The following is a 26147-nucleotide window of genomic DNA, read 5'->3' as shown; positions in this document are numbered from 1 at the left end:
TGCCGGTCCGGGCTGGGCGCGCCGTCCCAACGCTACCCGCGGGTATATGTAGGGCCCCGCCCACCTCATCTGCATGTCCCGAGCGGCCCCGGACCCAGCCCACCGGCCAGGACCTCCCTAAGCAGGCACCCCGCGAGGCCATGCAATCTGAACACACTGGGGAGGAGGACAGGCAAGAGAAAAGCTGACGCTCAAAGAACCATGCAGGTACAAGAACAAAGAATCGCCAGATGAGAATACCAAGAGGAGGTAGACATCCACGATTAATTGTTAGGAGGAGGAGGCAAGTTGCAGAGCATATAACATGTTCAAGTTAAACAAATGTTCAAATTAAACCTTTTCAATTTAAAACGAAAAACTCTGTGTATAGGTTTGTATGAGTATTAAAAATCTGAGATAATTTTATTAATACTATTGACCCTTGAACAATGCGGAGGTTAGGGACATTGACACCTCTGCAGTCAAAAATTCACATGTAACATTTGACACCCCAAAAGCTTTACTAATATTCTACTATTGACTGGAAGTCTTGCCGATAACAGATAGTTGATGAACACATATTTTGTATGTTATATGTATCATATACTACATTCTTACAATAAAGTAAGCTAGAGAAAAGAAAATGTTTTTTTTTTTTTTTTTTTTTTTTTTGAGACAGAGTCTCACTCTGTTGCCCAGGCTAGAGTGAGTGCCATGGCGTCAGCCTAGCTCACAGCAACCTCAAACTCCTGGGCTCAAGCGATCCTCCTGTCTCAGCCTCCTGAGTAGCTGGGACTACAGGCATGCACCACCATGCCCGGCTAATTTTTTTCTGTATATATTTTTAGCTGTCCATATAATTTCTTTCTATTTTTAGTAGAGATGGGGTCTCGCTCTTGCTCAGGCTGGTCTCGAACTCCTGAGCTCAAACGATCCACCCACCTCGGCCTCCCAGAGTGCTAGGATTACAGGCGTGAGCCACCACGCCCGGCCGAGAAAAGAAAATGTTATTAAGAAAATCGTAACGAAGAGAAAATATATTTACTCTTCATTAAATGGAAGTGGATCATAAAGGTCTTCATCCTGTGTTCTTCACATTCAGTAGGCTGAGGAGGAAGAGGAGGAAGGCGGGGTGGCAGAGGCGGAAGAAGTAGAGGAGGAGGTAGAAAGGGAGGCAAGAGAGATAGACACACTGGGTATAAATTTTGCTGGAAAAAATCCACATATAAGTGGGCCTGCACAATTCAAACTCATGTTGTTCAAGGATCAAATGTATACAGATCATGAGAGAGGCAGAGAAATTCAAGCATGAACACAGCAGGCAGGAATGCACTGTACTCCCTTTCACAGAAGAGCTTCCTCTACTCAGCCTGAAGGCAGGGTTTAAACACCTTCATTCCCCTCTGCTAATGGAACTCAGGGTGCTGAGAAGCTCGCTGGAGAGGATCTTCAAGGGCAATTCCCCATCTGAATATTATATAAGTCCCCAAAGTACCTAATATTATCTTCATCATCATCAAAAGCCCATAATTACCTATTCGCAGATGCTGTTTTGGGCCACCCACTGACCTTACCCTAGGAGTTTGCAAACTGAGACATCTCCCAGGTAGCATTAGGAAGGTCACCAAGAGAGCAAGTAAAGAGTGGCCTGATGCTAATTTTGTCTCTTTATTGCAGCCACACTGGAGTGACACCGGGCCCAGAATCCTTTCTCTGATCTCCAAGGCAGTCTTTCATCTCAGCCTATATAAAGATCATTGAAAATGCCTTCACACAGGGAGTCAGCCATTCCTGGCATTTTGGGAAGGGAGAGTGTTGCAGTGAGCACGGGGCAGTGAATATTAAAGAGAAGAGATAATTCTACTTCTCAGTGAGTTGGTGATACAAAAATCCATGAATTCAAACTCTAAATCTCTTGGGAAAAGTCTTAGGTTCCCTGATTTTTCTTTCTTTTCGTTCTTTCTTTCTTTCTTTTTTTTTCTTTTTTTCATTGAGTCAAAAGGAGAGGACAACAGCTAGAAAGTTGCTGACTTAATTATTAAAATCTTTTTTTTTTTTTTAATTACAGGCATGAGCCACTGTACCCAGCCTAAAATCTTGACTATGGGAAAATGATTTGATCCCCTGTATCCACTTATGCATCGCAATGTCTACATCCTGTGTTCCCTACATCAGAAGGTCTGGGGATGCCAATAATCCCCCATTATAGCCCCAAACCCTCAAAGACTTCTCAGGCACTTCCACATAAATTTATTCATCTAACAATTGAAAGAGGTCGTAAGTGTTGTCCAGCCTTTGTATCTCCCTAGAAAGTCCAAAAGCTGTTCTCTTTGCTGTCCTGGAAAAGGCAGGAGATTTAAAAAGACCTGGACATCAGGAGACTTGTCCTAGTGTTCCCAGTTCTTCAGGTCACTAATTGTGTGACTCCTGCAAAATCACTTCATCCATCTCAGTGCTATAAAATGACAGGTGAAGCATGTTTATTTCTGAATGCCCTTCTGATGCTCGCAATCTGAGATTCAGGGATCCTAGGGAAGCTGCCTCAGCCTAGGTGTCTGGGACAAAATTACTAAACACACACACACACACACACACACACACACGCACACACAGACAGGCTCATTTTTTACAGTGCTCTTGTTCTTTTACCTGGGTTTTAATAATAGTTTTAGGCTGGGTGCAGTGGCTCATGCCTGTAATCCTAGTACTTTGGGAGGCCAAGACGGGAGGATTGCTTGTGGTCAGGAGTTCAAGACCAGCCTGAGCAAGACTGAGACCCCCATCTCTACAAAAAATAGAAAAATTAGTGGAGTGTGGTAGTATATGCCTGTAGTCCCAGCTACTTGGAAGGCTGAGGCAGGAGGATCGCTTGAGTCCAGGAGTTTGAGGTTGCAGTGAGCTATGATGACACCACTGCATTCTAGCTTGGGCAACAGAGTGAAACCTTGTCTCAAAAAAAAAAAATAATAATAATACTTTTGTTGTAGCTGTAAATTTGAGGATAATCCTGTTTAATCCTTTCTGCAGGTAGGAAAGGTATAAATACACAAATGGGGGAGATGTCTGATGGGCATGAGCCAAAACCCTGACTTGGCCTGAGACAGGCCATTCTTTTCTGGCTTCATGGGTGGGGACACTTTCTGACCTAGGTCCCTCTGTCTGAGCTGGTTTAGGGACAGTCTTGTCAGCAAGAGGGGGAGGGAGGAGTCAACCTGGGGAGCTGTTGAGTCACCTATTTCTCAGCTAATGACTTGCAATTCTGGCTGCAACTGCTGGGAAAGTCCCCTCCTAAGAGTGGGTTGGGCCTTATTCCTGCCCACCTGCCAGATTTTATGCCCCGACTTCCAGCTAGACATACATTTACTAGGATTAAAACTTGGCCTGACATTCTCCATGGAGAAATGGTAGCTTCTAGGACAAGACAAGAAATATCCAAGATAAGCCTGGAGTATTTTGTGATGTAGAAATTAAGGAAGTGCTAAGTGAATGAGCAAACAAAAAACAGGAAGGTGGGGGATACTTCAAATGGACACAGGAGCCAACAGAGTTTCCAATGAACAACAAAATAAAGTAGCATTGGATTATAACCCAAAGAATAAATTTCCATAAGTCTGTACTGACACTATATAAATAAATGATTGAATACATGAGTAAATGGGGGATAATAGACCAATCTCCCATATAGAAGAATTCCAAATAATGTATGTAGATATTCTGTCCTATGCCTTCAGTGTGGGCAGTTCATAGTGACTTCCTTCCAGAGAGTACAGTATGAAAAGGGTGGGAAAAGAGTAACTTTACACTAGAGAATCCTGACAAACACTACTCCTTCAGTTAGGTGATCAAGATTAAGATCAACAGTGATAAGTTGATATTATGCACCTATCTATGATATGATGAGAATGTAATGTATGCTGAATGGGACCCTGGACCAGAAAAAGCATTAGGTAAAAACTAAGGAAATCGGAATAGAATAGGAACTTTAATTAATAATAGTGTAGCAATACTGGTTCATTAATTTTGACAAATGTGCCATACTAATGTAAGATGTTCATAATGGAGGAACCTGGGTGTGAGGTATATGAAAACACTCTTCTCAGTTTTTCTGTAAATGTAAACTGTTTTAAAATAAACAGTTTACAAAAAAAAACCCACAAAAAATAAACAAACAAAAAAAACTAAACCTGACATGGAATCATGGCAGTAAAAAAGTAGCAATGTCTTGCTTCCGAAATGTTCAACACAACCGTATGGGGCTCTAGACTTGTAAAAGTGCTATAGTTTGCCCTGCTTCATAAGAACCTAGGTGAGATTGATGTGGGGGGAGCGGGGAGGAATGTGTCTGAGGAGGTGTGGCAGTGTGTGTGTGTGTGTGTGTGTGTGTGTTTATTTCCACTTTATCGGTGAGTATACTGAGGCCCAGAGGGTAGGTCCCAGAATTAGGGGACCTGCCCCAAGTTCAAAGAAACTAGTAAGTGGCAGTCAGTCCCAGAATGAACAAGCCAGCCACAGGTCCACCCTCAGGTGTGGTCAAGTTCTTATTAGGCATTTTTGATAATCCTGTATCTTATTTAAATTTACTGAAAACATGGGGATGCCTGCAGCAAAACTTCAATTCACCAAAAATAAACCAAAAGAAACCAACCCTCTACCCCACCACCATGATTTTCTGCTGCCAAATAAGGGATTAACAAAAGAACACCAGTGATGAGGAAGAGTTTATTCAAAAACTCCATACAGATAGAGGTTCTCTGTGAGTGAAATGCACTTTGCATGGTCTTTTTCTATTTCCTCTGCATTCTCTACTCCAAGACCCCAAAATCAGGCCTGCTGCTTAGAAGATGGGCAGGTCAGAAAGCTTTGAAATAAAGAGAAGATGCAAGAAAAAGAATTTTATATTTAACACTTGTTTACCAACATACTGATAATAATATAATAATAATGTAATAATTAGACTGCACACTTTTCGAGCTTTCCAGTTAATTGGGTCACCAGAGGTCTTTCTCTGTTCAGTGTGCTTGTGTCCCAGGAGAGAGTTTGTAGTGAATTTAGCAGTCTGCACCGAGTTGGACCCATGTTGCGGCTGGCCAGCCCTCCGGGTCCCACATCCCTGGTCACCACACTTTCCAGGCAGCCCTTGGGCTCAGGTTGGCTCCTGGACTTCTGCCCTGCCCTTCCTCCTCCCCCACACCCAGCCTTAGCCTCCCCTTCCCCTTCGTTTCTCTCCACCCCTCCTTACAGCTGATCCCACTGCTACTGCCCGTCCAACCTCTCTTTCTGCTCAGAACTTGCACTCAAGCCCTGGCTAGTATTTCTGAAATACCTGCAAGAGTTGACACTCACAACGTTCATCTAAAAGGACTCCCCTCTCCTTTAATTAATTGAGCTCCCCTCCTAACTTCCTTATTTCTGACAATCAGAAACATAATTATCTCAATTTAATGAGTTGGAAGCAGCTGGACCCTGAAAAGCCTGCAGACCTCAGGATGCACTTGGACTCCTTCCTTTCCTTCCTCCATGGTCCTGATTCCCTCTCTTCCTTTTGGTGTCCTTTGTCACCATGAGCACCTCTGACCTGCCTCCGTGTCTACGTTTTGTTCATTTCTAGTGTACCCAAGCTTCCTAAATCAATAAATTTATTTTGTCAGTCTCCCCCTCAAAAACCTATAGTGAATCCCCGTACACATACCCCCAGGATGGGCGAATGAGCAGCCACTGAAAATGATTCTTAAGAGAATCCATTACATGGGAAGTGTTAAATGATAATTTTAAATGATACAGAATTATATAAACAGTTTGAGCCCAAGAATTTAAAGGTAAGTGTACAGTTAGAGGGACCTATCTGAAGGATGTGTACCAAAATGTGGAGAGTCATTCCCGCTGGGTGGGAAGCTTGTTTTGCCTGACATGTAATGAACACTAAGCACGTGTTAACTGTTAACATTATGTTGCTTACCAGCATTTTCTCCTTTTTCTACAATAAACACGTTACCTTTGCAAAGAAAAATGTTTCTGAAATTTAAAAAAAGTATTTATGTATATTTGGGAAAAAAAGAGAAAATGCACCAACACATCAGCAAAGGTTACCTCTGAATGGAAGGATTACGGATAGTTCACTCTCACTTATTCAATCAGTGAGGTTCCTCCGGGCCAGGCCCTGTGGAAAGTGCTGGGTGTACAGCAGTGAACAAAACAGGGCTCATCTCTTTCCCCCACCTTGCTCTACCCCCATCAACCCCTGCTTCTCTGAACTCATTGCCTGTTTCCCTAATTTTGAGGACACTCCATGTTTGCCGTGTGCGTATCTCAAACTTCAACTAGACTATAAGCAAGTAGAGGACAGGAAGGTCTCATACATACAACTCTGAGCTTTTACCGCCCCAGTGGTAGCCCACTGAGTAGGAGTCTATTATTAACTATTTGTGGAATGAATGAATAAATGAATGGTGAGGCATGGCTTGCCAAATGATAATAAGGCTGATGGGCAGCCCCATCTTCCCTGATGCCACAGGCACTTGTCCAAAGGGCCAAGCCAAATCCTCCCCGAAGACTGATTCCACTAGCTCAAAGCCTCTTCTTGGACTGAAGCTGAGGCCTGCCACCACTGAGATGCAGCGAAGTGTCAGGGTTAACCCTAGAGCACGTGTTCTCCTTTCATGATGATGATGGTTCATGATCGTGATGAACATCAGCAACTTTACAAAAAGAGGACCCAATAGAAATGCATTTAATTAATCCTATCACTCCAAATTCTCTTCTTGGCATGGCTTATATAAATTCGTATTTTACATAGTTGTGATCAGGGATGATATTTAAATTATTTAACAACTGGTATGGCCTCAGCAAAGATGTCAGTTCTTGTGATAGAGCAGCGTTCTAGTTCTAGAAGACCTCTGCTGTGCCTGACATTAACCCTTTAGTGGCTGGATCTGGGGAGGAGTGACAGGGAAGAGGCACATATGGGGAAGCGAACATACCAACCAGTACAGAAATGTTTCAACATACCAAGTGTGGTGTGGCCATACTGGTGTGTACCTGGTGAACTTCTTCAGTCTGGCTGGGTTTGGAGTGAGTGCGAACCAAGCAAAGAAGGATACTTCTGTGGAGGACAGCGAGGCCTAGGGTGACCAGGACTAAGGGGTGTTCCAGGATACAGAACTTTCAGCGCTAAACGCAGGATGGTTGGTCACCCCAATTAGATCCCTTTTTGCTCCTGTTAGCACTTCCAGCCTGCTCTCCAGAGAGACCATAACAATTGAGACTAGAAACAGCAGCATGTTCCAAACCAACATGAAAACAGGTTTCACTATTTTTTGTAAAAGTACTGATTTGAAACATACTGGGTTTTTGTTCATATTTAAGTTTGTATAAAGTTAGTATTTCTAAATCCTTTTCCCTTCTTTATCTCAAATTACAACTTTGTCAACAAGAGACATGTTAGCTTGACAGTGAAGAACATGGGCTCTGGGCCAAAGGGTCTGGATTCATATCCAGGTTGTATCATTTGCTAGCTGTTGTCTTCTCCAGGCCTCAGCTTCCTTTTCTGTAAAATAGAATTAAAATAGGACCTACCTCATAGAGTGTCGTGGGGATTAAATGATTTATGGAGATAGCTTAGAATACAGAGTGCTCTGTAAGAGTGCAGTATTAGTATAAGGATCTTCCCCTTGGGTCAGGACAAGTTTTCTCAGATGAAGTCAAGGCCCTGCCTGAGAATGAACAATACAAATTTGTCAGGTAAAGGCAGGTTCAAAATTCTGTCTTCTGTGACCTAGATAGGGCACACAAAAAGAAACTGCCTTTTATTCAAGTCTTCATTCTTTTATACTGGTATTGTTATTATCTTTATTTTACAGACAGGGAAACTGAGTCTCATAAAGGTTAAGTGACTTGCCCGAGGCCCCACAGCTAAGTGAGAGTCGGATCCGAGCTCAGGTCTGTCGTTCCAACAACACCCTCTTTCTAGTCCTCCCCATTAGAATCATGGGCCACAAAGCAGGTTAGCTTTTGTTTCATTATCTTTTGCCTTATATAAACTGATTAACAGTCTGGCATTTTGTCAGAGATTTTTTAAAAATTTTGTGTTGTAATCAATTTATTGAGATATCATTTACATACATAAGATGCACCCATTTTAAATGTACAGCTCAATGAGTTTCGACAAGTGTATCCATCTACAAAATAACCAGCACCACAATCAAGATGTAAAACATTTCCACCTCCCCTAAAAAGTTCCTTCTTGCTCCTTTCTAGTCAACTCCCCAGGCCCTATACCAGGTCCCAGACAAGCACTGGTCAGCTTTCTATCATTATAGCTTGATTTTTGCCTGTTTTAGAATTTCAAAGAAATAGAATCATATTCTACGTACTCTCTTGTGTCTGGATTCTTTTTGCTCAGCATGCTTTTTTTTGTTTGTTTGTTTGTTTGTTTGTTTTTGAGACAGAGTCTCACTCTGTTGCCCAGGCTAGAGTGAGTGCCGTGGCGTCAGCTTAGCTTACAGCAACCTCAGACTCCTCAGCTTAAGCGATCCTACTGCCTCAGCCTCCCGAGTAGCTGGGACTACAGGCATGCGCCACTATACCCGGCTAATTTTTCTATATATATTTTTAGTTGTCCGTATAATTTCTTTCTATTTTTAGTAGAGACGGGGTCTCGCTCTTGCTCAGGCTGGTCTTGAACTCCTGACCTTGAGCGATCCACCCGCTTCGGCCTCCCAGAGTGCTAGGATTACAGGCGTGAGCCACCGCGCCCGGCCTGCTCAGCATGTTTTTGAGATTCTTTCATGCTGTCATGTGTAAGGGTAGTTTGTTCTCTCTTCTTTTCATTGCTGAGTAGTATTCCACTGTATGGATGTGCCACAATTTGTTTATTCTCTTGATAGACATTTGAGTTGCTTCCAGTGGGGCTGTTACGAATAAAGCTACTATGAACATTCTTCTACAAATCTTAGTGTAGACATGTTTTCATTTCTCTTGGGTAAATACCCAGGTATGGAATTGCTGGGTCACAAGGTAAATATGTATGTTAAGTGGCTGTTAGTAGTTGCACCATTTTATTTTTATTTATTCATTTATTGATTATTACAAGGCCCATCTCTTCAGAATATACCATTTTATATTCCCACCAGCAATGTATGAGAGTTCCAGTTGCTCTACAATCTCATAACACTTGGTGGTGTTGGTCTTTTAAAACATTTTGCTCTTCCTCATTCAGAAGGATTAAAACAAAAACAAAAACAAAGCATTTTGCATTTTGTTGTTGTGTTGTTGTTTTTAATATAAAATCTCACCATTTTTAAAAGTTTGAAAACAGTTTCTACAAGAGGCCATGTGGGTGCATACATAGCAAGCTTAATTCCTACATATGCAGTGTGATGTAGTGTGTGCATATAACGCACATAAACATGTCAAGTCATGCATTCATTCAGCAGGTGCTTCCCAAGTACTTACAGGGTGTCAGGTCTTATGATCAAAAGGTTGTTAAGGCTGGAGGCAAGACGAGGGGTGGCAGTTAGATTTCCCTGGGTTTCACATTAGTCAGAGCAGGCTCCCTGGCTAAGGCATCTTTTGAAATGTCTCCAAGACTAAGGGACAGGAAAGAAGCATGACACCCAGCTCCAAGGCAATGCCCTGAAAACCATATTCCCTATGCACTGTCCCCAAATGTCTCTAAATGGAGTGTGACCAGGGTTTAGCTTTTAGAGAATCACAGAATGTTAGAGATGGTCTAGTTCTACCCTCTCAGTTTACAGTTGAAAGAAGAAGTGGGGAGCTCAGAAGGGCCAAGGGACTTGTACAACAGCATTGGCTGAAGTGGATTCCATATCTGAAAAGAATGGGGGACCTTGAAGGCATGGCCAGCAAGGCCACTGGAAAAGCAGCATGGAGGGTGGTGGAGGGGAGAGCAAAGTCCAGCCTTGGGGGGCTCCCGGCAGAAGTGGTGCTGACACAAAGCATCCATCCCACCAAGACTCTCATACTCCCTAAACAAGTTAATAAAACTATGCTGACAGTCAAACTTGTCATTTTAAGACTAAATAGTTGCAAAGGATGTCATTTGTAGTGTACTGTAAATATTGTCATTTAAATAAAACTATTAACCTCATTTTTTCTTTTTGGAGTAAGAATAATACTGTATTTATTTTCCTACGGGTAATTTTTCTAGAGCTTCAACATTTTCCCCTCAAAATTAAAAGAACAACAACAAAAAAAAAATCCCAAAGTTTAGAACTAGATCACTTGGCGCTTTCTCTTCTTATCTCTTCCCAGTTCAAAATGCTTGCCTCTCTTAAGGCCCAGCATCCTCTTGGATCTGCAGTTAGGCTAACACAGTCTGGCCTTACCACAATCTTCCTTGTGGTTTTAGCCTTCTTCCAGAAAATTGCCTTTGCCCGTCATGGCCAATCTGCTTCTAATCATAGCACCTCTTCTCCTGGGCACACAGGGCATCGTTGCCTTTCTCATACTGGTCTCTTTGTGAGGCTGATGCCTGCCACATTTCTTACAGACAGCTCCTCAGGTTTTAGGTACATTGACCATCTTTGCAATCGAACTGTCTACAAGATGCAAATGAGAAATGTGATGCCTGCAACCCCACCTCGTGCTGCTCGTGCCTGTTATCTCGCTTTTTAAAATGTATGCCCTGGCCGGGCCTCACGCCTGTAATCCTAGCACTCTGGGAGGCCGAGGTGGGCGGATCGTTTGAGCTCAGGAGTTCGAGACCAGCCTGAGCAAGAGCGAGACCTCATCTCTACTAAAAATAGAAAGAAATTATATGGACAGCTAAAAATATATATAGAAAAAACTAGCCGGGCATGGTGATGCATGCCTGTAGTCCCAGCTACTCGGGAGGCTGAGGCAGGAGGATCGCTTGAGCTCAGGAGTTTGAGGTTGCTGTGGCTAGGCTGACGCCACGGCACTCACTCTAGCCTGGGCAACAGAGTGAGACTCTGTCTCAAAAAAAAAAAAAAAAAAAAAAAAAATGTATGCCCTGGAATCTAAATATCAAAGCAATTTGATATTCTCCATCATCCGTTTTAAAAAAATACATAACCTCTTGTTTAACAGCTGGAAATTTTATATTATTTATTTTCTCTTTCAATGTTTCCAATCTTATGGAATACATGTTATACTCAAACATTTTTATTTATACCAATCATTCTTATTTGTAATTGGTATACACTTCTTTTTGACCATTATAAAGTTATATTCCTTTTCTTTTTCTTCTCTAATATTATATGTCTTGTAAGGCTCTAAGTCTTAACAGTGTTATTCTCTTTGTGGGCAACAAAGGCAATAATTCAAGTGGTCTCTTTGCTGGAATCTCTGGAGGTTTTTACACCCCCTTCTCCTCAAGCAATGCACCCTGGGGGCGGGGTTTGATGAAGTTGCTCCATTGTGGTGGAGTGGGGTGAACAGCGATATTTTCCTTGTAAAGCAGGAGCAGGAGAGGTGGGAAGGGGACCTACCATTTGCTTCCAGGCACCTTCTCCTACTGATCGCTTTTAGCAAAGAGCCCAGGGAAGTTGAGGCTCCAGAAACTGATTCCTTTAAAATGATTTTGTGTCCTGTGTCCCTTGGGAGATCATTTCACAGCCCTAAGGATGTGTGAACCCTTGTTTAAGGACCCTGATCTGAGGATGCCCTTATTTCCCACCTAGACAAGTGGGGCTACTGGCCCTACAGCCCTGGAGGGTGGTGGGGGGTGAAAAAGGGCCTTGGGTGGGGCTTTGGCATTCCCTCAGTGAAAGAAGGGGTGACTGTAACAGGAAAAGGATACTTTTCAACAATTGGGGCTATTCAGGTAGGTTTGGACCCATCTGAAAGGGAACCAAACAGGAGAGAGAACACAAAAGGGAGTGGAGAGCTGTTCTGCATGGGCCTCCTTTCTATCAGCATATTTTAAGAGGAGCCAACAATTGTGCCAGGCCCTGTACCAGGAGCGGGTATGCAAGAGACACCTGTTCCTGTCCAAGAAAGAGAGAAGCAGGGTGCCTGATCCTGGCAAAAAAAAAAGAGTATCAGGGCAGCCATTCTAGAGTGAGCAAACCCCCAAAACAAAATATTCCAATGTCTGGAGGGGTGTGGTACATTCTAGAACGTCCTTAGATCAGCATGCCTGGGGCACTGAGTGATGAGTACAGATGGAGATTAACTGGGGATGGGGCAAAGGACTGCTGGGTTTTCTTACTAAGTCTTGTACCTATATTTTAAAATTGTTTAAAATTGTGTACATCTGCTATGATGGTTAAAAGAAAAATTAAATTTAAAAACAAATTCCTAAATCTCCCCTGCAGAATTCCAAAGGATTTATGTAGCTACTTCACCCTCAAGGAAGCAAAAACCCTGGACTAACTTTACAGTAGAGAAACCTGACAAACACTGTATCAGTCGGGTGATCAAGGTCAATATCAAAGTGATAAGTCATGTTGATAGTATGCACCCCTGATACAATACAATGATGATAATGGTGCTTTATCTCCCCCAAACCCATAAACAGCCCAAGTCTAAACATGAAAAAAAAATCAGACAAATTCCAATAGAGAGAATTCTACAAAATACCTGCCCAACAACTCAAAACTCTCAAGGTGATCAAAAATAAGGAAAATCTGAAAAGTTGCCCCAGTCAGGAGGAGTTTAAGGAGACATGACAACTATGTTTTTTCCTATACTTACATACCTTTGACAAAGTTTAATTTATAAATTAGGCAGAGTAAGAAATTAACAACAATAATTAATAATAAAACAGAACAATTATAACGATATACTATAATAAAAGTTATGTGAGGGTGGTCTCTCTCTCCCTCAAAAGATCTTATAGTACTACAGTTCCCTAATTGCAGATGTCAGTTGACTGCAAGGAACTGAAACCATGGAAAGTGAAACTGTGGGTAAAGGGGAACCACTGCACTTCAAAAGGACACAGGAGCCAACTGAGCTTCCAACAGCCAGAATGGGAACAGTTTCAGCAATAAAATAAACTAGTAGTGGATTATACCCCAAAGTATACAGTAAATGTCCATAAGTCTATACTGATACTATATAAATAAATAATTGAATTACATAAATAAATGGCAGATAAAGACAAATCTCCCATAGAAAAGAATTCCCGATAACATATGTAGATATTCTGCCCTCAGGAAGACATAACTCCCACATTTTAAGTGTGAACTGTATGTAGTAACTTTCTTCCAAAGAGTACAGTGTTAAAAAGGTTAAAAAAAAAAGGTAACTTTACAGTAGAGAATCCTGATAAACACTCCTTCAGCAAGTTCATCAAGATTAACAGTGGTAAATCAAGCTGACGTTGCGCACCCTTCATTTGATATGATGAGAACGTAATGTGGTATGCTGGATGGGATCCTGCACCCGAAAGGGCGTTAGGTAAAGACTAAGGAAATCTGTATACAGTATGAACTTGACTTAATAATCCTGTATTGATACTGGTTCATTAATTTTAACAAAGGTACCATGCTAATGTAAGATGTTCATAGTAAGGGAAACTGTATATGAGGTATATGGAAACCTTCTGTACTGTCTTTTCAATTTTTCTGTAAATCTAAAATTGTTTTTAAAAAGAACATTTTCAGCTGGGCAAGGTGGTTCACACCTGTAATCCTAGCACTCTGGGAGGCCGAGGCGGACGGATCGTTTGAGCTCAGGAGTTTGAAACCAGCCTGAGCAAGAGCGAGACCCCGTCTCTACTAAAAAATAGAAAGAAATTAGATGGACAACTAAAAATATATAGAAAAAGTTAGCCAGGCATGGTGGCACAGGCCTACAGTCCCAGCTACTTGGGAGGCTGATGCAGAAGGATCGCTTGAACCCAGGAGTTTGAGGTTGCTGTGAGCTAGGCTGACGCCACGGCACTCTAGCCAGGGTGACAGAGCGGGACTCTGCCTCAAAAAAATAAAAATAAATAATAAAAACATTTTTTTTTTTTTTAGCTGGGCGCAGTGCACACCTGTAGTGCCAGCTACTTGGTAGGCTGCGGCAGGAGGATCACTTGAGCCCAGGAGTGGGAGGTTGCTGTGAGCTATGATGACACCACTGTACTCTAGCTCAGGCAACAGAGTGAGACCCTGTCTCAATAAAAAAAATTAATAAATAAATAAAAATGATATCTAGTTTTAACTAAGTCAATTAAATCATTCCTTTTGGTCTGGATCTTAATTCAGTCAATAATTACTACTAATAGTTAACTTGTATTGAGCATTTTCTAGGTACAGGCACAGCGCTGATTTGCATTTACATCCTATTATGCCCACAATGCTGTAAGATGGAGTTCCTTATTTTACAAATGTAGAAAGTGAGATATAGGAGAACTCGTTCATGCAATTGTTTAGTATATATTTATCGGTGAGTTACTGACTGTCCTGGCAGAGTTTACCCACGGTGCTGGGGCTCTTCCAGTAAGTGCCCTGCAGGTGTCCAGGCTGAGCTCAGTGAAGTGACCTCCACCCCACTCCATCTAGTCCTTCTCCTGCTTGAATGGTGTCACTGCAACCATCTGCCAGGTCTCCGCAGGAGCTGTCCTCTTCACCCCTCACATCTAACTTGATACTAAGTCCAGGGGACCCTTCCTGGGAAATGTCTTCGCAGCCTACTTTCTCCCAGTTGGGTCCTTCACTGCTTCGCCTCTGCCTCAGGTCTCCTCCTCTCTGAGGTAAACTCCACCCAGGCCACCACCCATCTCTCTAGCACCCACATCAGATGATGTCATAACCAAAACTTTTCACAACCTGGTCATAGCCTGCCCCATTTCCTTCACTCCACTATTCCCAAGTGCGCCAGCGTTTGCCCCCAAACATCCACTGCTTACAGGCTTTTGCTCTTGGTTTTCTTTTCTTCATTTTTTTTTTAACCAAGGGAGAGTACAAACAGTCCCCCACGACCACAAATTATGCAGTTGAGTTTCCAACACTTGGAAAAATTGCAGGGGTCAGCACAACTGGAGTGCAATGGATAAATCTTGCCCTGGGAAAACCACCCATGGTATTTCCCCTGCCAGGTAAGTATTCTTGGTTTTCTTGAGGGCTGTGTTATGCCTTCCCTTTTTTGCCCTTGGAGATCATACATGCATTTCAAGTCTTATGTCAAATTCAACTGCTTTCATACACGAATCCTCCCTCTTGCTGGCCCAACAGTCAGCCCTCACCTGTCTCATGGTAACTGCCACATTGATTCTAGAAGCTGGTGAACCGGTATCTCCAGCTGTCAGTTCCCAAAGGCACCTCTGTATCCCCATGCTCAGAAATGCCAAGGCTATTACCTATAACCAGCGTCTGTTATATCAAAGCAAAATGTCCCCTCTTCATAATTAGGTGCCTGCAAGTGGCCAGGAGAAGAAAAGTCATAGCAGTTCTGAGGGGTCCAGGGGGGCTTCACGGAGGAGGAGGATTTGAGAGGGGCTCTCAGATTAAAGCCGAATTTACAGTGTATTGAGCACATGCTTTATGTTGGACACTATGCTATATGGCAATGAGCTTTCACCTGGATCACCTCATTTACTCCTCAACACAGACGTACTAGGTAGGTATTATTATATCTATTTGTGTAGACAAGGAAACTTCTGTAGACAAGGCTAAGGGCATCAACTGTGCAGTGTCACAGCTAGTGAGTGGTTGGGCAGGGACAAGAAGGCTGATCTCTGGCACCTACTCCAAAGTCCAGCCTAAGGATTGAAGGATGAACATGTGGAGGTGTATTGCTGTTGATTGCATCAGGGGAGAACATACTGAGTCTGGTCCACCTAGGCCCCACCCCATACATCCCAGAGAGCAGTGGAGCCCAACAGGGGGGCACTGAGGACAGTGAGGCAGTGGCTGGAAGTACTCTGTGCCCTTGAGACAACCTTCCTATGCTGACCTCCAGCTGCTGGTGGGTTCCGGGGGGACAGCTCTCTGCACAGTCCAGACCTGAGGGGAGAAGGCAGGTGATCTGAGTGGAGCCTTATGCCTGGAGCAGCCAGCTCGCTTCCTGGGATCACTTTTCCCGGCACGGAAAACCTCCTGCCTAACTCATAGCTCCTGTTCTTCCTTGGACCTGGCGGTGGGAAAGCGGCGCCGTGGCTGCACGTTTGGTCAGGAGAAGCAGGACCCCGCACGACGGGAAGTGACCCTGGACAGCATAGCCTGGCCCCATCTCCGGTGGCCAATCCTCTCTAGGCCTAGAGAGCGCTCAGTGGGAGCCGATGAGGGTCAAAGTTCTCCGCTCCTGGCAGGAAAGTTCCGCAAGAGTAGCTTGACCACGTAAAGTCTGCGTAAAGCTTTGGAGACCAAAGGGGTGATCTAAGTTGCTAGGCTGGGGCCACCCGCAAAAGCCAGGACACTGGTGACCCTTGCTGAGAGACTTCCACTTTAGCAAGGTAGAGCCCATGTGCCCCAAAAGGGAACAGGCTCAGTCTGGGTCGCCTAAGCAGGTGGGAGAAGGAAACCCAACCACAGTCGCACCTGAGGCTTGGGACACCCCTCTCTGCCTCAGGCTGTGGACGGCTCCCCCCACCTCTGCCCCGTCACCCCCTGCCTCTATTTGTTCCTCGCTCCTTTTAGGCTTTGAGATATTTGTTCCCCAGCTCCTCCACGCTGCCACAGCGCTGTGGCCATGTCGCTGGGTATGCCCTACGAGGGCAGGCACGTTTTTCTGTTTTGTTCTCTGCCCTGTACCCACAGCCTGGAACTGTGCTTGGCACAGAGTGGACATTTGTTGGTGGAACGAGTGACCTTATGAATAAATCCATCAGTAGCTTTTCTGATATTAATAATCTATTTACTGGTCCTTAGTCCCTGGTGGTTTATGACCTTCTCTCGGGCAGGGAAGGTGCCGTACGTATCTCCGTGACCCCAGCACCCAGTCCAGGGCCTGGCACAGAGTAAGTGCTGGGCACCATGGCGTTGAGCGAGTGAATGGAAGCGGCTGGGCACTCAGCGCAGCTTTGTCTTCCCTGGCTGCCCCGAGTGCCTCACCCCACACCGAGGAGCCACTGGGGGGCAGGTCAGGGTCCACGGGCCCCGGGTACGCGAGAAGGGAGACCAAGACTGCTCTGCCCGTGCTTTGTGAAGGTGGGACCGAGACAGCGGCTAGACTGAGGAACGGGAGGTTCTCCTGGGCTGTTTAGAGAGGTGGGAGCGGGAGCTGGTTGGGGAGGCTGAGCAGGCCATCTGCGGGAGGGAAGCCGGGGCGGGAAAGCTGGGGCTGAAAGGCCGGGATTGCCTCCTAGAGTGGCAGCGCCGAAGCGCAGTGGGGCCAGCCCGCCCGGTTCGGCTCAGCTCGGCAGCGCCGTCCCCAGCTCCGCCCGCTGTGAGGCCCGCCGAGCACGCCCCGCCCCGCCCCGCCCCTCGCTGCGCCCCCCAGCGGCCGGCCCTGCGCCGGCAACCGCGGGCTCTGGGAACCCGGAAGTTACGTTATCGGCGCGCGCCGCGGGGCGGGAGTCAGCTGAGCTGCTGGGGCGAGGTTGGGACACCTGGGACCCGCTGAAGGGAGCCTGTTATCTTTTGGGGGCGCGAGTGGAGTACAGAGCGAGAGCACCAAGATCCTCAGGATTTTAAAGAGGAAGCAGCGTCAGCAGGTTCCCAGGATCTGTCAGAGGCTGGGGTGTCGCAACTTCCAATCCGGGGAGACGGGGATCCCTGGGGGAGCCCTGTTGTGATCCCCGGGCCCCCGAGAAAGGGCCCAGAGGCCGGGCACCATGGCGTCCATCCTGGATGAGTACGAGGACTCGCTCTCCCGCTCGGCCGTCTTGCAGCCCGGCTGCCCGAGCGTGGGCATTCCCCACTCTGGTAAGGAAAAGGAGGGTGCCCCTTTGGGCTCTCCTAGCACCTGCAGTGGAGGAGCGAGGAGGGTGGCTCCAACAACTCGAGTCCAGCCCCGGGGACGTGCATTCCGGATCCAGGCCCCCAGCTGGTGCATGGTCGGAGTCTGAAAGAGCAACAGGAGCAGCCCTACCACTAGGGTCCTTCTGAGAGGGAACTGGGGCCCAGATAAGGAAGTGCCTGCCTACAAGGCCACGGTTGGGCTGTTGGGAGAACTGAGAATAGGCACCAAGCTTCTCATGATGCCTGATTCTGTACTTTTCCCACCAGGCCCCTTCTGGAGGTGGGAAGGAGGGAATGGGCAAAGAAATTGCTGAAAGGGGAGTGCTGTTCTGGAGGGAGGGAGGGTCCTAGAGGGAATTTTGTCACTGAACAGGGAAAAATAGAGATGAAGTATTTTTGGCCCTGGCTGGGGCTGTGTGCAGCTTGGAGTTTGTGGGAAGTTTTTGCAGAGTTGGCAGAATGCTGGGATGTTTGGAGCCATCAAATGAGGGTAAAGCTTAGAGAGAAAGTAGCTGCAGTTTGTTAATACCACCAATTGGGACGTTCCCCAGGGCTCCCTCTCCCCTCATTCTTCTGGAAACTCACCGAGTCTCATTGCATGGACAGGGAAGAGGGGAGAGAATGGAGCTAGATTACTTTAGTTGAGCTGAGGTTGCTGGGCCAAAGACTGATAAGGGAGAATGCCCAGACCACCAACCACACTACACCCCCACCCTGTCCCATTCCCACTGGGAGCAAGTACATCATGCTGTAATAGCATCTCAGGGGTTCAAAGAATCAACCCCCACTGCTGTCAGAAGTGTGGGAAGAGCTCAAGACCTCTAATGCAGAGGTGACCTGCAAACTACTTGATATCAAACTATTGTTAATCGAGGTCCTGGAAGTAGGAATATGTTGGAAAATGGTGAGGAATACTGGGTTTGGTTTGGTTTTGTTTTTCGGCTTCTCCTTGCCTTTCCTCTGTCTGTCCCATACCTAATCTTTTCTTCACTCCTCACCATAGGGTACGTGAATGCCCAGCTGGAGAAGGAGGTACCCATCTTCGCGAAGCATCGCATTGACTTTACCCCTTCCGAGCGGATCACCAGTCTCGTTGTTTCCAGCAATCAGCTGTGCATGAGCCTGGGCAAGGACACACTGCTCCGGTAATCAAAGGCTGAAAAGGTTTAAGAGCAGGGACTGGCCGGGCATGGTGGCTCATGCCTGTAATCCTAGCACTCTGGGAGGCCGAAGCAGGAGGATCGCTCGAGGTCAGGAGTTCGAAACCAGCCTGAGCAAGAGCGAGACCCCGTCTCTGCTAAAAAATAGAAAGAAATTAGCTGGACAACTAAAAATATATAGAAAAAATTAGCCGGGCATGGTGGCACATGCCTGTAGTCCCAGCTACTCAGGAGGTGAAGGCAGAAGGATTGCTTGAGCCCAGGAGTTTGAGGTTGCTGTGAGCTAGGCTGACGCCACGGCACTCTAGCCATGGCAAAAAAAAAAAAAAAAAAAGAGCAGGGACTATATGGGGACTATTAACTGACTGGGACCTTTCCTCCATTCTGGGCAAGTGAAGCAGTAGACTTGGAATTTTGAGGAAATATCCTGTTCCTTCCCAAAGAGAACCAATCTAGTATAGTAGTTAAGAATCAGATAGACCTGGGTTCAGATACCAGCTGTACCACCTACCAGCTATGGAATTTTGAGCAAGTCACCTAATCTCTTTAAACATATTTCTTCATTTCCTTCATCTGTTAAAGGTAGTACCAGCCCACAGATTAGTGACATAGATCATTGGAACTGTCTAAAGTCCTGAAATGTATCCACTATAACTGGAAATAATATATGACAAAGATGTCAGCAAAATTGTTTATCTGGATTAACCGTCTGGAATAAAACAGAGATAGACCTCTGTCTCACAAAGATGAATTCTAGATCGAACAGTTATTTAAACATAAAAAATAAACGATGAGAATATAAAAAGAACATTTAATAAATGTCTGTGTTCTTGGGCCAAAAGGAGAACTTCTTATTCAAGCTAGAATATCCAGAAACCACAAGGAAAAAGATATATTTAAACTAGGTACAGTGGAGCATGCCTATAGTCCCAGCTACTTGGTAGGCTGGTCTTGGGCCCAGGAGTTTGAGACTATAGTGCACTATGACTACATTTGTGAATAGTCACTACACTCCAGCCTGGGCAACATAGTGAGACCTCATCTCTAAAAAAAAGAAAGAAAAAGATATATGTATTTGACTATATAATAATTGCTGTTATGACAAAATAAAAACTCATTATACATTAGGTCAACACAAAAGACAGTGGGAAAATAATGTTTATTTCACATATGACTAAGGATTTATATCCCTATTCCTTAAAAAGCCATTACAAATTAGTAAGAAAAAGATAATTCGTAGAAAAGAGAAGGCAAAAAATATAAACAAGCAATTCACAGAGTAAGAACTTAAAATTTCCAATAAACATATGAAAATATTTTGAACCTCTGGGAAAGGAAATACAAATTAAAATAACAGTAAGCTACCATCTTTTTTAACTCTATCAGATTGGCAAAAATTAAAACAGTAATAAACAGTGCTGGTGAAGATGCAGGGAAAGGTACTGTCACTCATTGCTGGTGAGAGAGTAAATGGCCACCATCTTTTAGTAAAGTAATCTGGCAATGTCTACTAAAATTTAAAACATCTATAACTTTGATCCAGCAATCCCACTTTGGGGAATGTATACTGTAGAAAGAAAAGTTTGCAGGTGTATAAACACAAGGATATTGATAGCAGCATTATTGTGGTAGGAAAAACTGAACCCAAGCTGAATGCCCATCCTTCGGAAAATGATGATTAAATTATGGTTCGGTCATAAAATGGGATGTTATACGGTTATTAAGATAATGAGAGCTATATCTGTTGACTAGTGGAATGTTCATGAAATATCGTTAATTGAGAAAAACAAAGCAAGTTATAAATGAAGATATATACACATATACAGTATGAAAGCATTTTTGTAGTAACGGCAACAAAAGCACCCTATTATGTTATGAGTTTGAAAAAAAGATGTTAACATCAGTATTCTCAGTTGGGAATGATGGGTTTGAGAAGAAAATCATTAACTTGTTCTTTATACATCTTTGTATTGACTTTTTTATTTTTTTTTTAGACAGAGTTTTACTCTGTCGCCCCAATAGAGTACAATGGCTTGATCATAGCTCATTGCAACCTCAAATTCCTGGGCTCAAGCCATTCTCCTGCCTCAGCCTCCTGTGTAGCTGGGACTGCAGGCATGCGCCACCACACCCAGCTAATTTTTTTTTCTATTTTTGGTAGAGACAGGGTCTTGCTCTTGTTCAGGCTGGTCTTGAATTCCTGACCTCAAGCAGTCCTCCCACCTTGGCCTCCCAGAGTGTTAGGACTACAGGCGTGAGCCACCTCGCCTGGCTGCATTGATTGTTCAGTTAGAATAAGCAATCTATGGCCACACCACCCTGAATATGCCCAATCTCATCTGATCTTGGAAGCTAAGCAGGATCGGGCCTGGTTAGTACTTGGATGGGAGAATAAGCATATAATTTAGAAAGAATTTAATAAGGAAAATATAATTTAAACAGGAGTACCCCTCAAGGTTACTGTGAAGATTAACTCAGATAATACTAGATTGATTAAGCTCTTGGCATGGTGCTTGGTATTTAAAAAGTGCTCAGTAAGCATTAGCTATTCTTTGTTCTTCCCTGTTTGCCCCAGCAATCTGGGAGAGCCCTGCCTGTCTTCCCAGATGCACTGGAGATCTTTTGAGCAGAGGAGAAAAACTTTTCCTTATTGACTTCTCAAAATGAGATGGGGGAGAGTTCTCAGAGCTGAGGGTTCTTAAGTAGGACCCTGTTTATGTTTTAGGGTTCCCTTGGGATGGTATTTAGAATTTTATGTGTATGTGTAGATTTCAGGGAAGAAAGGCTGTGGCTTTCATTAGATTATTAATGAGGTCCATGATCTGAAAAAGCATCTTCCCTTCTCTAGAGTGATATTATGACTCTTGCCCCCACAGCATTGACTTGGGCAAGACAAACGAACCCAACCATGTGGAGCTGGGGCGCAAGGATGATGCCAAAGTTCACAAGATGTTCCTGGACCATACTGGTAAGTGGTGGTGATCTAAGGAGGGGGCCTGTGGGTAAGTCACTGCCCAGGTGGGTGGGCTCTGAGGGTGCTGGCGGCCGGGAGGAGGCTGAAGGTGGGAATGGCAGCATCTGCTAGAGTGCCATGCTCTCCCCACTCCAGGCTCTCACCTGCTGATTGCTCTGAGCAGCACCGAGGTCCTCTATGTGAACCGAAATGGACAGAAGGTACGGCCACTAGCACGCTGGAAGGGGCAGCTAGTGGAGAGTGTGGGTTGGAACAAGGCACTGGGCACTGAGAGCAGCACAGGCCCCATCCTGGTTGGGACTGCCCAAGGCCAGATCTTCGAAGCAGAGCTCTCAGCCAGCGAGGGTGGGCTTTTTGGCCCTGCCCCAGATCTCTACTTCCGCCCACTGTACGTGCTAAATGAAGAAGGGGGTCCTGCGCCTGTGTGCTCCCTTGAGGCCGAGCGGGGCCCTGATGGGCGTGGCTTTGTTATTGCCACCACTCGGCAACGCCTGTTCCAGTTCATAGGTCGGACAGCAGAGGGGGCTGAGGCCCAGGGCTTCTCAGGGCTCTTTGCAGCCTACACGGACCACCCACCCCCATTCCGTGAGTTTCCCAGCAACCTGGGCTACAGTGAGTTGGCCTTCTATACCCCCAAGCTGCGCTCTGCACCCCGGGCCTTTGCCTGGATGATGGGGGATGGCGTGTTGTATGGTGCATTGGACTGCGGGCGTCCTGACTCCCTGCTCAGTGAGGAGCGAGTCTGGGAGTACCCAGAGGGGGTAGGTCCTGGGGCTAGCCCGCCCCTAGCCATCGTCTTGACCCAGTTCCACTTCCTGCTGCTGCTGGCAGACCGAGTGGAGGCAGTGTGCACACTGACCGGGCAGGTGGTGCTGCAGGATCACTTCCTGGAGAAGTTTGGGCCACTGAAGCACATGGTGAAGGACTCCTCCACAGGCCAGCTGTGGGCCTACACTGAGCGGGCTGTCTTCCGCTACCATGTGCAGCGGGAAGCCCGGGATGTCTGGCGCACCTACCTGGACATGAACCGCTTTGATCTGGCCAAAGAGTATTGTCGAGAGCGGCCTGATTGCCTGGACACAGTCCTGGCCCGGGAGGCTGATTTCTGCTTTCGCCAGCGTCGCTACCTGGAGAGCGCCCGCTGCTATGCCCTGACCCAGAGTTACTTTGAGGAGATTGCCCTCAAGTTCCTGGAGGCCCGACAGGAGGAGGCTCTGGCTGAGTTTCTACAGCGAAAACTGGCCAGTTTGAAGCCAGCTGAGCGTACTCAGGCCACACTGCTGACCACCTGGCTGACAGAGCTCTACCTGAGCCGGCTCGGTGCTCTGCAGGGTGACCCAGAGGCCCTGACCCTCTATCGGGAAACACGGGAGCGCTTCCGTGCCTTCCTCAGCAGCCCCCGCCACAAAGAGTGGCTCTTTGCCAGCCGGGCGTCTATCCATGAGCTGCTCGCCAGTCACGGGGACACTGAGCACATGGTGTACTTTGCTGTGATCATGCAGGACTACGAGCGGGTGGTGGCATACCACTGTCAGCACGAGGCCTACGAAGAGGCCCTGGCTGTGCTTGCCCGCCACCGCGACCCCCAGCTCTTCTACAAGTTCTCACCTATCCTCATCCGTCACATCCCCCGCCAGCTGGTAGACGCCTGGATCGAGCTGGGCAGCCGGCTGGATGCCCGGCAGCTCATCCCTGCCCTGGTGAACTACAGCCAGGGTGGTGAGGCCCAGCAGGTGAGCCAGGCCATCCGCTACATGGAGTTCTGCGTGAACGTGCTGGGGGAGACCGAGCAGGCCATTCACAACTACCTGCTGTCTCTGTATGCCCGCGGCCAGCCAGCCTCACTGCTGGCCTACCTTGAGCAGGCTGGGGCCAGCCCACACCGGGTGCATTACGACCTCAAGTATGCCCTGCGGCTCTGCGCTGAGCATGGACACCATCGTGCTTGTGTCCACGTCTACAAGGTCCTGGAGCTGTACGAGGAGGCTGTGGACCTGGCCCTGCAGGTAAGCTGGCGAGTCTTGACCCCGGCCAGGAGAGGGACCCGGAGAGCAGTAGCTTTACATGCTGAAAGACTGGGGGCTGGGGGGCCATGGCAAAGGGGTGCTGCTTCCCTTGCAGAGAGGTGCTATAGTGTAGAGGTTAAGAACACAGACTCTGGAGTCAGAGTTTGAGTTTTGGCTCTGCCACTCACTAAGCTATGTGACCTTGGGCTAGTTTGTGAACCTCTCTGTGCCTCAGGTTATTCAGCCACAAAATGGGGGTAATGTTATAGTACTTTTACCTCACAGGGTTAAGTAAAGTATTGTGTGCGAAAAGCACTTAGAACAGTGCCTGGAACATACATGCTGGCAGAGGGGAAGGTACTAAGTTACATTTCTCAAATCATGAATTGTCACCTGCCTTAGGATCACAGGAAGTGCTCTGTAACTGGCCTGAACCCAGGTCTTACTGAGCTAGAATGTCTGAGGGTAAGGCTCAAAACTCCATATTCTGAATATATCCCCCAAGTGATTTTTAACTTCACTAAAACGGGAGCCCTGCTACTATTACCATAAGTAGCGTTTACATAGCTGTGACAGGGACAGGCCCACTAGTGATACAGGTTCCCATCCTGGCCCCCTTGCCTCTACGAGTGCTGGGAACCCTGCCCTGGGGCCTCTTCCCCGGCATCTGTCTCTCCGAAACCCTCTGTTGTGAGTGGAGAGGGGCTTGACCCTAACGCCATGCTTTCCCCACAGGTGGACGTGGACTTGGCCAAGCAGTGTGCAGACCTGCCTGAGGAGGATGAGGAACTGCGCAAGAAACTGTGGCTAAAGATTGCACGGCATGTGGTGCAGGAGGAGGAAGACGTGCAGACGGCCATGGCTTGCCTGGCCAGCTGCCCCCTGCTCAAGATCGAGGATGTGTTGCCCTTCTTTCCTGATTTTGTCACCATCGACCACTTCAAGGAGGCAATCTGCAGCTCGCTTAAGGCCTACAACCACCACATCCAGGAGCTGCAGCGGGAGATGGAAGAGGCCACAGCCAGTGCCCAGCGCATCCGGCGAGACCTGCAGGAGCTGCGGGGCCGCTACGGCACTGTGGAGCCCCAGGACAAATGTGCCACCTGCGACTTCCCCCTGCTCAACCGCCCTTTTTACCTCTTCCTCTGTGGCCACATGTTCCATGCTGACTGCCTGCTGCAGGCCGTGCGACCTGGCCTGCCTGCCTACAAGCAGGCCCGGCTCGAGGAGCTGCAGCGAAAGCTGGGGGCTGCCCCACCCCCAGCCAAGGGCTCTGCCCGGGCCAAGGAGGCCGAGGGTGGGGCTGCTGCTGGGGGACCCAGCCGGGAACAGCTCAAGGCTGACCTCGATGAACTGGTGGCCGCTGAGTGTGTGTATTGTGGGGAGCTGATGATCCGCTCTATTGACCGGCCCTTCATCGACCCCCAGCGCTACGAGGAAGAGCATCTCAGTTGGCTGTAGGAGGGTGTCACCCCTGATGGGTGGGCAGGCAGTGTGGAGCAGCTACGTGACCCCTCTTGGGAAGGCCATCCCCTAGTCTGTGCTCATTTGTCTTGTGATTGCTGGACTATGACCACACCGGGGGGAGTAGAATTATAGCTGTCGTCCATGAGGTGTCAGGTACGAGTGTATCTGCCAGCTCATGCTGTTCTTCTGAACTGCCTTAGAGCTGCTGTTATACCAGGCCATCCGCCTGGCTCCCAGTAGAGGGCCTTAGCCTAGGGGAGTCAGAAATCTGACCCATTACCTCACCCCTGCATCTAGCAGCTGTTTTGTCCTTGTCACTCCCCACACATCTTGTTCACCTTCTAGCATTTCTAGAGTGAGAGGACTGTCCTTCCTTCTGTTCACTCTTTGGTCTCTGGACCTCTAGCTCTTCTTCCTCAGAGGAAGCCTTTTCTTCTGTCTGCCCCCGGTGTCCCAGCAGTGAAAAAGGCAGCCCTCCAAGTCCTGGGCATTTTGTGGGAAAGGTGGTACTAATCGTGGGCTTGCTCTAGTGCACAGTCTGGGGCTCCTGTGTGAGGGGTGCCCTGGGGCCAAGGGCCTCATGGAGGACAGTGGGCGATGGTGACAGGGGTGGAGAGCATTAAACTGTCTGCACTACGTTGGTGGCTCTGGAGTTGATAGCTTCGTGTTGCTGGACTGAGCGGTGCATGAGTGATCTCCAGGCAGGGTTGGGATGCCACAGGGCGCTGCTAGGGCCCCACATGCCTTC

The 26147-nt window shown here is 46.8% G+C and overlaps 1 protein-coding gene and 1 pseudogene across 1 annotated transcript; one reads left to right on the top strand and one right to left on the bottom strand.

The window, feature by feature from the left end:
* Positions 1–14843: 14843 nt before the first annotated feature.
* On the bottom strand, positions 14844–14997 carry LOC138380945 (U1 spliceosomal RNA; annotated as a pseudogene).
* A 2421-nt stretch (positions 14998–17418) lies between these two features.
* VPS18 (VPS18 core subunit of CORVET and HOPS complexes) lies at positions 17419–25850 on the top strand. The gene is made up of 5 exons (XM_069461438.1): positions 17419–17756; positions 18796–18937; positions 21829–21920; positions 22062–23932; positions 24668–25850. The coding sequence occupies exons 1-5, from the start codon at positions 17666–17668 to the stop codon at positions 25391–25393; spliced, it is 2922 nt and encodes a 973-aa protein (XP_069317539.1). The 5' UTR covers positions 17419–17665; the 3' UTR covers positions 25394–25850.
* The last annotated feature ends 297 nt before the right edge of the window (positions 25851–26147 follow it).

Source organism: Eulemur rufifrons, chromosome 2 (assembly GCF_041146395.1).
Source record: "Eulemur rufifrons isolate Redbay chromosome 2, OSU_ERuf_1, whole genome shotgun sequence".
Classification (NCBI taxonomy): Eukaryota; Metazoa; Chordata; class Mammalia; order Primates; family Lemuridae; genus Eulemur; species Eulemur rufifrons.
This window is presented reverse-complemented; position numbering and strand designations above follow the sequence as displayed.